This window comes from Haliotis rubra, unplaced genomic scaffold (genome assembly GCF_003918875.1).
Source record: "Haliotis rubra isolate DU_JTF1 unplaced genomic scaffold, ASM391887v1 Scf476, whole genome shotgun sequence".
Lineage (NCBI taxonomy): Eukaryota > Metazoa > Mollusca > Gastropoda > Lepetellida > Haliotidae > Haliotis > Haliotis rubra.
In genome coordinates this window covers 314,401-327,984 of record NW_025767164.1, presented here as the reverse complement: position 1 = coordinate 327,984, position 13,584 = coordinate 314,401, and the positions used below count along the sequence as shown (strand labels likewise).

At 37.6% G+C, this 13,584-nt stretch overlaps 1 protein-coding gene across 1 annotated transcript; it reads right to left on the bottom strand.

Moving 5' to 3' along the window:
• Positions 1-9,332: 9,332 nt before the first annotated feature.
• Positions 9,333-13,584, bottom strand: LOC124290857. The gene is made up of 4 exons (XM_046727701.1): positions 13,529-13,584; positions 12,772-12,779; positions 12,172-12,425; positions 9,333-9,419 (listed from the first exon to the last, which is right to left on the bottom strand). The coding sequence occupies exons 1-3, from the start codon at positions 13,540-13,542 to the stop codon at positions 12,175-12,177; spliced, it is 273 nt and encodes a 90-aa protein (XP_046583657.1). The 5' UTR covers positions 13,543-13,584; the 3' UTR covers positions 9,333-9,419; positions 12,172-12,174.

The window sequence follows — 13,584 nt, the reverse complement described above, 5'->3', positions numbered from 1 at the left end:
CAATATGCGAAGCCCAAATTGTAATTTATCTCTACTCAAATGCGACATCATTACAGTTTTTTTCCACGATGTAGCCTCGAGTGTCTGAAAACTAAGAAACTGTGTCATAAGTTGAGACAAAGGACCAACAACCATCTTTATAGCAACCAGCTGTCCAAAAACCGGCTCTTCACCGGGACTGGTACAGTAAAAGACAAAAGTTCTGCTTTGCTTTGCTTGAGCTTATACATTTCCCGTTGAGGAATGGACATTTGTCTAGTGTCTATGATAAAACCCAATCATTTGATCACTTGAATTGGCTTCGATAGGGATTTTTCTACTTTTAGTTCAAAGCCTGCTTTTAACAAGCATTATTGTTTGGCAATTTGGCCAATAGCTGCTGTTTCACATTCGGAAAAACTTGATAATATTCCATCATCTAGAGCAGTAACAATCTTGTAACCTTGGAAACACCAGATCTTACTAACTGTCTGGTTACATTTGAAAAGAGCAGTTCTCAAAGCAAAAAGGAAGGCCTAGAAATTTATAATACTTCTTGGGTTTTTTCCTGAACCTCATGCAAATCCTAGAAACTACGTATGTTCGTGGTAGTAATTGATATGTATAGTCCGTCAACTGAACTTTTGGCACCCTGTTTTTCATAATTTACCTTTTAACCAAAAAGGCCTTCAAAATGTTTTTATGCATAGGATCTTTATATCTTGCGACCTATCCAAGGTTTAAATTTCATAATTTTATGTCAAGTATTAAAGCTTCTTCTTAAGAAGCCATCTTATAAAAAATATGAAAAATAGAAGTAGTTATACAAGGGAGTAAAATGATACGATGGAACAGCCAACAACATGGTGTGACACGCGTGCATCTTGTTTACATTGTTACGCCTGCAAACAAATCTACAGGGACTCTATAATCATCATAAATCCATTTTAAGCAAGTAGATTCATTGAAGTCTTAAAAGGCTGGTTGCTTGATCTCTTGTATCAAGATCCACATTTGAGCAACAGCTTGCATATGGTATGCTTTGATACATTGATGTCATTGTCTTCTTTTGAACAATATTTTCTTCAGTTTGCTTGACAATATGGATCGATGTAACCGACGCATGACGTTCCTCACAACCCTTCTATCGAATTCATCAAGCTTTGTTTTCTTTACATTTTTTGAGACGGTCCCCGATTTAACTGCCAGGCTCTGAAATAGTGTCATGTGAGATAACTCTTTGCAATATTCTTTTGCATATCTTGGTGGCATTAAATGTCTTTTGGAGAAACATTCAACTGAAAAAAAAATTGAATTTCCTTTCGCTTTGCCTCGCGCTTGAAAAAGTTGTAAACTCTTTTGATGATTTGCTGGTCATCTTTGTGCAACCTCGTTTTCCCTACAACCTGTGCGTGTTGACGATCTTTGACATCACTTAAGCGTGCTAATGTAAATACCCGTGCATGTACATATCACGCTGACACACATTTTACAGTGTTGTTGGCTTTTCCATCAGGTGCGTTAACCCCTCGTAAAACTCTCCAAGGTTTTACAATTATTATATGACAGGTTTAAAGGCAAAATCTTTAATAATCGTTTTAAATTTACTAAAATCGATATGTTGGTAGGTCACGGTATACAATTACCATATTAACAGAGTTGTGTTTTAAAATATTCAGGAGTTTTATATATATTGTGAAAAACAGGGTGCCAAAAGTTAAGTTGACGGACTATAGAGTGTTGTACAGCTACAGATAAAGAGTTAACCACATAGGGCGTGTCTGACCACTAAACAGTCAACCCTCTGCGCAACAAATCTTGAACAGCTGATGAGACACGAAGTCAGAATTCACCTTAGCAGATCTATTGTTCCTTATATTAATTCTTTATCGGATAGTGTAAAATGGTATTTTGTATCCATTTTCAATATTGTCTAGAACAAAATCAACAGTTCCTATTTCTTTCCAAAACGAAATATGTTTTTTTCACCATTAACGAAAAAGTCTAGCAATCTATCTGAAGAGAAATCTACCTGTTTGACTGCTACTTATTGATGTACTATATTTATGTATATGTATTGAATGCGCACAAACAAACAATTATGTATTTTTTGTACTCTGGGCCATTATGCGAATAAACTCTCTCTCTCTCTCTCTCTCTCTCTCTCTCTCAAAAGAAACATGTTTTTACAATATGTTTATATCTATTCAATCTTTTTCATATTCAAGTCATTTATAAGGCTAGGTTCAAGAACGTTACAGTATCATCAGGTAAAGTATACTCAAGGTTCTGCTTCCTTGGAACGCATCCTACTCTCTGTCAAGCTTCCCCCGTTGTTGCGCTGTGTTGTTAAGCAAGGGACACTGACGTCTCCAGTGGTTGAAGTCGCCACACATGAAGCACGCTCTTGACATTTGACCTCGGCCACGTCTGATTACCAGCATGAGAATCCGCTGAAGCTTGAGTGACGAGGAAGGATGCTGGGTCAACTTGTACGGGTGCAATCGCGATGCCCTTGTCTTGATTTTCTTGATCGCTTCGCTTTCCGTTCGATTGATTCTTTTGTCGTCATTAGAAGCAGAAGCCAAATCCATGAGGCACATAATTGAGAACTGTTTCCCAGAATCACTCTGAGGAATCAGCTTTTTTTGTATGCTTATTTCTTGTCTGTAACCTTGACACTTCTTGACCAATCAATTTCACGGCGTGATCAGTCTTCCCATACTGAACAGCAAAACGTAATTGTTCTAAGTTTTCAACAGCTTCGGAATAGAAACAAACTGAATTTTGTTCCCTTCTATTTTACATTGATAGTCCCTCTCAGCTTTCAATTTATGTACTTCTTTAGATGTTCTATAGAACTCATCTGGTAGACCTTCAATCTTCTCATTAACTGACTTCCTAATTTCAGCTTGTGGTTCATCCATTTTTTTCAAACTGGCGTCTATCTTGTCACTCTCAGTATTGACTTTCCCCGGGCTGTCCGTAATCAATAATGACCGCTGGTACACAGCAGCTGAGAATGACTTAATTCAAATTTCCCTCCCTTTTATACCCAACACAGCGCCCTCTATACATTCGTCACCACTCGCCCCTTTCCGTAACCTCCAAGAAGACTCGTCCCCCACTCGATACTTGTTATGTGCGAAAATACGACAAACCAATCAGAACGCGCGTAAATTACTGCGGTGCTTTGATAAAAATAATCCCAAATACTTAAATCGTTTCTGGCATTATGTCATTGTTTAAAAAATCATGAAAAATATATATCGTCATATTGTAAGTACAAAGAACGTAGCTAAAAGGATTTTGCTGCCCATTATGAAGTTTTTAATAAGAATCATGCGATTGACGGTGAGAGATTCAAATACACGCACGTGCGTTTGTTGACATCACTGCTCTCATGGGTCCAACTGAGTGTATTTCTGACGATCTTGCGGGCTTGTTATGGAGATTGTACGTGCGCTTCGAGCAATTTTAGGAAATGTAATTATAATCGCTGTGAGTTTCAAAACAACAATATCGTATTTGTATGTAACTAATCAACCTTAATCTTTAACATTGGGCTTATATTTCATAGCTCTGGGGATAGTTTAGTCTGAGTGTTTTTCGGTCATTCATATTTTTTTTAGCGAATTCATTTGAAATTCCACCAGGGGTGTGACAGCAAGGTTACACGAATACTCAGTTTGAAAATATTTTAAAGTCATTTTTTTTAGTATGTGCTTTGGGATTTAATGTAGCTGATTTTTTTCTTTTTGTATATTCAATAAAACAATTCCCATTTGTGATAATTAAACCCTATTAAGAAAATTAACAAAATTGGAAATATAAGGTGAACAGCAATAAAGGTAATAATTACATTAGCATATGTATAACAAATATATTTTGTCCTTCTTTTAGTTGTATCAAAGAGGTTTAATTATTTAAAATAAATAACTAAAAAAAAAAACCAAACCAACAACCTAGCAATACAATGTACATGTGCTTCGGTGATATTAAGAAACTTTGGAATCAAACAGGGATAGGGTTATCATTCTGTTTTAAAGTAGTTCTGATGTTCATGCACCAATATGAAATCCTTCCAGAGGGGCACGAGTCGCTATTCGGCTTGTCCCGGAATAACACGAGTTAGTCACGAATGCCCTCTATACTCATAGTATTACTTCCCTTTGTTGCATCTTCCGACGCTTGGAGAACCAAATCTTTTGAATTCGTACCTCAAAGAAAAGAAATTATATATCTCCCTGTCATCCTAAAAACACAGTTGCAGTCTCGAACATAAAGCCTTTGAACTGACAAAAGCCCATAAAGTTCAGACATAGATCCTCGAAAAAAACGAGGCTGCAGGTCTTGAAGAACCCACGGAAGAATTGGACATGATAAAGCTTTCGAATCATCGTGGGATGTGTTCATGGATGTTTAATGTAAGACCACAACATTCAATATAGATTTATCATGGCCAGAGTTTTATGGTAGAAATTATGTTATTAATATGCTTTAAAATCGCCAACACCTGAGGGTATGATGTAAATCCTGCTAGGGTACAGGTAGGGAAAGTAATGGTCCCCATGGTCACTGGTATGGTGATTAGGGGTGGGTATTGCAAGGAATTTTCATATTGCGATAAATTGCGATGCGAAAGCATGTATTGCGATATGTATTGCAATATATTGCAAGACGTTTTCTTTAACAAAAAATACGAATAATCGAGTTAATGCTTGTTTTTTTAAAGTAAAACCACAACAAAATCACAATGCTTGATTAGGTGTTAATAAAAACTTTTAATAATGACAAAATAAAAATGTAAATAATGTTTGGCACAAATGAAACAAGGAAAGGAACAATTTAAAAAACGGAAATATCCGAAGATTTCCGAGTGTTACGAAGTTTTCCGAATGCATGTCAAAATACCGGTTTTCGATCAGCGTATCGCAATACGTATCGTTTTCATGTCTGAACCGGTAAATACCGGTAAACCGGTTATATTGCGCAGCCCTAATGGTGATCAGCCTTCTCGGAACCTTTTCGATAAGTATTTCCATTCAATAATATTTGATGTAGAACCCGCTTTCGATGTATTTTTATCATATCAGCTAGGACAAGCTGTTCATGGTGGCACATTTGGGCTAGATCTCGAAAGCCAAGAGCAGTTACCGCCTGTTTCTTTTCATTGAATCTTTTCATTTATCAAGAAAAAAAATGTTCCCATGATATCACCACACTGACATTTGGATTACATGCTCTTTCACAGTGATTTTATGAGAGTTTCTACCGCCATTTAGCTTCCAATGATACCACGATATTTAGAGGTGAGGTGAGGTGAAATTGGGTTTAACGTCGTGCATGCGTGGTGTATGTGTATGTGCGGCTGCTTGTACTAGCCCACATTTTAGCTGGTTTTATAGTGCTAGCCCACTGAGATATCATCCCGCAGTGAAGCATGAATACCCCGCTCAGACACATTATACTGACTCCGAGCCGACCAGTCCTTGTTGTACCCATTAATGCCGAGCGCCAGGCTGGGTCCAAAAGTACCATATTTTAACGTCTTTTGGTATGACGCGGAGGGGATCGAACCCGCGACCTTCCGCTCTCCAGGCGGACGCTCTAACCACTACACCACGGAGGCGGTCCCACGATATCTGGACAGATTGTATGTATCTATTTCAGATAACAGCTTCTAAGATTAACGATTACATTACATAATGTTAAGAAGGTCAAACTTGTCTCAGCTAATTGTAGAGAGGACTTGCAAATAAATCTAAAAGAAACGAAGTTATAAAGATATATAGGAAAAACATATATACTCACAAGATATTCATATTGATGAATCTACTTGCAATACTGTCAACGCGTGGATGTGTGTCGACTGGGGAATTAGCTCATGTTTAAGATGAAGTGTACGTACAATACGTTGACAAAACGAAGGAATACGTTGAGCTCAAACTTCTTTAGTTACAAGACAAACAAATACACAAGACATAAATGAGGTGAGCGGAGTACCTGCTCAACCCCAGGGCGTTTCCTACAAGCGGCATTATGCTGCTCGTGGTCGTCTCAACACAGACAGTCGGAATACTGGACACGTACACGTACCGTACACTGTGTTTTTTTTCAATATACATGTACATGTAGATGTGAGCATATGTTTACAGTTTTTTGACAACAATGGACAGGTGAACAGAAGCAATTTTTAACAAACTCACTTGCCTCACCTTGTATGATATGTGCTTCGTTGTGGTGCAGGACAGATGTCCTAGAAACTCTCAGGAAAGAGGACATGGGTATTGGTAGTTTAATAATTCCTTGTTGTTAAAACCTGAATATGGAAACTTAGTAAGAACAATATTAAATGATACTATTCAGGAATATTCAACAGAAAAAACTGATGACTTTAAAAACACTGAACATATTAAACTTTCAATTTCTAATTCCTTATTTCTTGAAACTTTATTAATGAAAATTCGAGGAAAGGCTATATCTTTTTCATCCTACATAAAGAACACAAAAACAAAAATACAGAAGAACTAGACTTAAAAAAACCCAGGTTATTATTAGCAGAAACTTTCAAAACATTTATGAAGAACTTTTGTGTGAACTATATAAGAAAACACGGAAGAAGTTATCGAGGAAGTATAAGGAATACAAATCCGACACCGAAACCGAAACCGAATTCTTTGGTATGAAGAATTAGAAAAACATTCAAAATATTTCTGCCATCTGGAAAATAGAAATGTCCCCCAAAATCAATCAATAAGTTGATAACTAATGATAACAATGAAATCACAGACAACAAATCAATACTTAATGAAGTAAAACTAGTTTATAAAAAATCTCTATACTTCTCGTGAAAAGTATAAGGAAGAAAACTGCTTGAAGGATATTAAAACCCCAACGAAACACTAAGAGACTATCTTGAAAGAGAAATCAGTATAGATGAAATTAGCAATGCTGTTTACAGGATGAAGAATAATAAAAGTCGTGGGATTCATGGATTTCCTATTGATTTCTTTACATTTTCGGGGAAAGAATTTAAAGTATGGATCTATAGATTTAAAAACTGGAGACCAAGCTCTTTACTAAATGATATACTCATGCCAATAATGGTTGTCACCCCCTCCCCACCCCAACCCCACATCTCATCCACCCCCACCCCTCTCCAATTAAAAATTGAAGGGGTGACAACCATTATTGGAATGAGTATATTTATAAACCTATCAGCTCCTGCATTGCTCATAGATTAAAAACTGCTTTAGATGAACTTATTCACTCTAATCAAGCTTGTTTTATACCAGGTAGGACTATTAGCAAAACTACAATATTGTTATGATATAATGTTTGGAACAAATTCCTGGCTTGGTGATACTGCTTTATTTTGAAAAAGCGTTTGACACTGTTTCAAAAGATTGTATTAACCTAGTTTTACATCAATTTGAATTTGGCCCTGAAATGATAAGATGGATGAATTTATTAACTTACGAAACAACATCTCGTGTCATCCAACATGGTAATCTGTCTGACCTATTTGCAAATGAAAGAGGATGTAGACAAGGAGACCCACTATCCCCGTACCTTTTTCTTTTTGCTGTTGAGATTCTTGGCTTCTTGATACGAAATAATGAAAACATCAAAGGTATTGTCATCATTGATAATGAATATAAACTGGATCAAAATACTTATGATACTGAACTATTTCTTGGTGGAACTGAGTATAGTTTGTACACTGCTATTGACACAATTAATCATTTTTACAAAATGTCAGATTTGAAAATTAATTTAGATAAATAAAATATAGATTGGATCAAAATCTAAATCTATTGATAATTTGATAAAATATGTAATGATCTGAATTAGTAATTGGTGAGTTTGATGTACTAGGTATTAAATTTACACCAGATCTTAAATACGTATGTGTAAGAAACACCCATCTAATAAACCTTTCAAAGATATATTTAATTTTGGAGCAAATTCTGAAACTTACATTAATATTGAAAATATTTTTCGGCATGATGTATTTTCTTGTTTCAGTTGGTTTCACTAGAAAGGGGTTTTCTCATTTGTGTTTTATTCGTATTTATTACTCGCCCGTGGAAGATACTGCAGTGTAATATGTTTACAATTGCATGAGTGGACAGCGCACATCATGACACCAGGTGTTCACAAAAAGAGTCACCATGTCTTACAATATATTGGCACCCACCTCTCTCATAACACTTAATGTGTGTTGAGGCAGTTGCAAAGTTTGACGCATCAATTATAACAATGATGTCCGATGCAATTCCACATTTTGATTTGAACCAGACCTCCCTGCTTTGTAAAGGTCAATAACTGACTAGGTTTTTCACAAACATCTGTGCACGTGGTCATCAATATGTTGATAGTGATTCATAAACACATGTTCGCGATACAGTAGGCACTATACGATCAACTCGATGTTCTACAAAGATTTCTTATTGATAATGTATAGGTTTCTTTTATTTGAAATATATGTTTTTCATTCATATGTAATATCACCTCAAGTAGATTTATGAAATAAAGGTAGTGCGGTGGTAACTCTTCAAATAGTTAAATTACGCAAATAAAATCCTCCATGCTTACGAACTGCTTCAAAGTTGATAGGACCCGTGAAGGTCCGTGTAAGAATATTGATCTTCAGTAACCCATGCTTGTCGTAAGAGGCGACTAACGAGATCGGGTGGTCAGGCTCGCTGACTTGGTTGACACATGTCATCGGTTACCAACTGCGCAGATCAATGCTCATGTTGTTGATCACTGGATTGTCTGATCCAGACTCTAATATTTACAGACCGCCGCCATATAGATGGAATATTGCTGGGTGTGGCGTAAAACTAAACTCACTCACTCACTCACTCAGAGCACACTTTGCTTTGAGCACCGTAAGGAAAATAAATACCCATCACTACCTAAGGTAAGCCTCACGCTGATTACAGGGAAGATCCGGGTTCGAATTGGTCTTAAGCAACCCATGCTGGTCTTAAGTGGCGATTAATGGTATCTGGTAGTCAGGCTCGCTGATCCGATTGACACTTGACATTGTTTCTCAATTGCGTAGATCGATGCTCATGCTGTTGATCAGTGGATTGCCTGGTCCAGATTCGATTACTTACGGAACGCTGCCATATAGCTGGAATATTGCTGAGTGCGACGTTAAGCAATAAACAAACCTGGTACCGATTTATACAAGATGGCGGCATGACCTGATGGCTGAGTTTTGGGTACCCTGTTCTACAAAGGCCAACATTTCCTTCTACTGAACATTCTGAAAATTCCTTGTCTGGTGGAATTAGTGTCAGATAGGTTACTTTTGTCAACAGAACAATAAACACCTGAGAGTTTTACAATTTATTGCTCAACTGATAATTGCGAATCAGTGTCCATTTTGTTCTGTGGTTCCTTTCAGATTTGGGGCAGGAACGCTGAAAAAAGAAAGAAAGTTAAGAATGCATAACAATGTGACGTTTTAGATACTGGTTTACGTGATGGAAGCGGAACTTTCCCGATTTCAGCTCTCATACTCCTGTTTGTTGTTTAACGCCACACTCAGCAATATTAGAGTCTAGACAAGTAATCTACCCATGAATATCATGAGCATCGATTTAGGTAATTGAATGGGGATACCATGTGACAACCAAGTCAGAAAGCCTGACCACCCGATCCCGTTAGACGCCTCTTACGACAAGCATGGGTTGCTGGACCAATTCTAACCCGGATCTTCAGGGTAAGTTTAACCACGCCTTGCAGTAACTCACTTTGATTGATGCAAAAAGGAAATACTATTATATAAATACAGATCAAAAGATTCCCCGATCATTTGCTTCAACACTAATGTATACACAAATCGATTAAAAAGAAGGTTTAATAATAAAACTTTATTTGAATCATTGAGTATATTCTCTGGTATTAGGAGTTAAAAGCGGAGTAAAAACCCGTAGAATTCGCCTTCCCAATTTCCATTGTCAGAGTATAGTAAAACTGGTGAGAACTGGAATATATGTCATTGGATGATAGCTCTTGTGACACACAACGAAAGAAATGACAGTCTACATACCTAGTAATAGTAGATAGAAGCGACAAAACCCTTTCCACACCCATAGTAATCTCTGCCAGCAACAGAGTCGATTGCACAATTGTGACTATATCATAAGTATGTAAGCATATATTTGTTTCAGAAGTATTTGTAAACAAATCGAGTCTGGACTAGACAATGCAGTGATTTATACGATGAGCATGTGTTTATGAATCACTATGAAATAGGTCCTCCTGAGAGGGTACGTAAGTCCCAAAACATTCAAAGTAAACTTACCAGATTTTTTAAACGTATTACATTTCTGATTATACATCATGGCTAGATTCGACTACAATCGCCAGCGGCTAAGGGATAGTGTAAATCCAGCTATGGTCCATGCAGGTAGCAAAGGCACCGCAAGTCCCCATGTCCCTAGCATGGTGATCTACCTTCAGTTGCTGGCGATCTATAACCCATTTTCTATCTTGTATTGTCCTAATTTGAAATCCAATTTTAGAGATATATGCTAGATTCAATTCTTGATACTGTGATATACTAGTTGGTTTTAATGTCCTTCGTTCTAAGGCTTTTTTTTAATTTACATGTATTTATTGTGAATTTACAAAACTTACTCACGATATGGCTGAAATACTGCCGATGTGACTTTCAATATTAACTCACACACTCACGATGAAATAGTGATGATACCAGGCGTTCGCAAAAAGGTGAGCATATCCTCGTATGTTAAGCCTAGTCAATTGTTCACCTGAAATAATTCAGGAAATATGGTATAAGTCATAATAAGGAATTGTATCAGACATCATTTTTGTCACTGAGGGATCAAATTTCGAACTGTTCTCCACATTTCTACTATAAAACTTCTGGAAAACTTTACTGAGGCCTTGAATGTTGTAACCTTGATCGAACTACTTCTGAGCAAAAGTGGCATGACGCTCTTTGAAATCCTGATAAAAAAAGGTCAAGCTCGATTGTACCTCAAAAGTTGTGAAATGTAAACACCAAGCTATTGAAATATTGCTCGACATGAAAGGGAAGTTGACAATAGGAAAGCTGAAATCATCCCATTTCTCATAGAGCCTTGTGGCTGTGTTTTGTCACTCTGAAACTTTATGCATAGATCTTAATATGAAACGGTTGAGGAGGTCTCTCTTGTCCCCTTAATTTCAAGTTCAGGTGGGTACGTCAGTGGAAGGCAATTGGCTATTTGGTGCAAGCTTATGTTAACCTTCTTGGCCAAATTACATTGTTTTGATTTTGCCAACCCAAGCAGAGTCATATGCATAAAGAAACAGATCCGCAAGGAGGATAGCACAATTGGTGCATGAATACACAGTGCCATATAGAAAGTAGAAATGTTATATTTGGGATTACACTTTCTTAGTAAAGTACAAATTCTAGTACTTTTGTTGGGTTGAGCCCCATCCGGGATTCGAACCCACACCTTCAGAGTCAGGCACCTAATCGCAAGCACAAAGTCAACCGCCTAACCCGCTTAGCCACCGCGACTTCCACAAACATGGAAGTTGGACAACTGGTAGTCTAGACTGCGGATTTGTGTACCCCTCTGATAAGTGTAAATTGGCACGGCTCCCAAGGCCGAAAGCTATGATTACACAATTCCATTTAGAAAGTGGTCTAATGTGACATGTTATATTTGGGATTACACTTTCTTAGTAAAGTACAGATTCTAGTCCTCTTGTTGGGTTGAGCCCCATCCGGGATTCGAACCCACACCCTCAGAGTCAGGCACCTAATCGCCAGCACAAAAAGTCAGCCGCCTTACCCGCTCAGCCACCGCGACTTCCACAAAAATGGAAGTCGGACAACTGGTAGTCTAGACTGCCAACTTTGTGTACATAGCATTCGGCCGTGGGAGCCGTGCCAATCACTTTTTTAATACAGACGAAAAGACTCCACAGAATTTCCTAAGATCTCGAAGCTACAGGAATGATTGAGTATATTCTTTGGCTTTTGGAGTGATAAAAGGAGTACAAACCCATAGAATCTACCTTTTGTATAAGGTTCATTTATCATTCTCAATCTGATTTGCAGATTATAGTAAGCAAGGTAAGAATTGCAAAATGTGTCTTTCCATGATGGCTCCTGTTGCAAACAACAAAAGTAAGCGAACGTCTACACACCTGCTAATAGTAGCGAGGGTACTGGTAGTTGTCATATTTGGGCTTCTGGTAGTCATACCTGGGCCTGTAGGAGCCATATTTGGGCTTATAAGGGTCATACGAGGGTCTGTAGCTGTCACCCTTTGGATAGTCATATCCCACGTATCCCCGGTTATCATAACCGTACTTTTGATCATAACCAAAGGTGGCCTGGGAGAGGGCCAACACAAGGGCCATCAACAAAGCAGCAAACAGGTTCTTCATCTTGACGATCACTGAGGGAAACGAAGAGTAATTATTAACAAAGTAGTATGTGCATATAGCATTTACACATGGTCACTGACATCTCTGTGAGTTCAGGTTTTCTTTGGAGAAAGAGTGAGGAGTTTAGATTTACGCCGCATTTAGAAACATAGTCCATCAAAATTGCGGTACGGGACACCTGAAATGGGCTTCACACATTGCACTCATGTGGGGAATCGAACCCGGGTCTTCGGTGTGACCAGCGAACACTTTTAGCAGTAGGCTACCCCACCGCCCCCGTATATCTACTGAGAGAATAACTGAATCAATGTAGAAATCTTCCACACACACTCAACCTAATAGCTACTGAGTACTTACCAGTATCTCTACAAGACAGTGTTATGTGAAATTACGGAAACAGTTCTCCTTTTATAGAACAAGAAACACACTTTAGCCTATTTTAAATAGGCCTGATATAGATCATTTCTCGACAGTTGAGATATTTATATTTGTTTGTAAACTTAAAGGTAAAGGTGAAAACTTGTCAAAGCGGAAGCCTTTGAGAAAATATTCTTTGTGGCATAACATTGATGAAAGGTTCACATAAGACTGATTATATGCATTCGCACTCTGTTCACACTGGTCGTAACACCATGTGTTTAGCATAAAGAACGAAAATAAATTTAAAATATGAATCTCCTTTTGATGGTGCTCATTAACTCTCACAAAATGTAAACTTCTCTCAAATTGCCAAACTTAAGGAGCTGAACTTTGGAATGTATTTTCTCGTCACGGTAAAATCATAATTATGCGAATTTTTTGGATTAGATATATCCGCAGAATATTTAAATATCATGACGGCATCGTAAGTGTTTGTCTTAGATGACATTTTACACTGTTGACTGTTTATGAAGGTGAGCTACAACGCCTTCTATAGATCCTAATGGGGAAGAAGCAATCAAAAGAGCGCTTGAAAAAATGAAAGATCTTATATTTACTGGAGCGCACTTATGATCCATAATGCGAGTGTTGTTTTACGCCTCGATCAGCACAAGTCTGGTGTGAAACAACAAGAGAGAATAAAATTGTATTTTAGTATTGATAATGGTGAAGATTATAATTAAATATTTTTTACTTCCTGAGCTGCATACGGCCTTAGTGATAGTTCATGATACTGTAACAGGTGTTGAT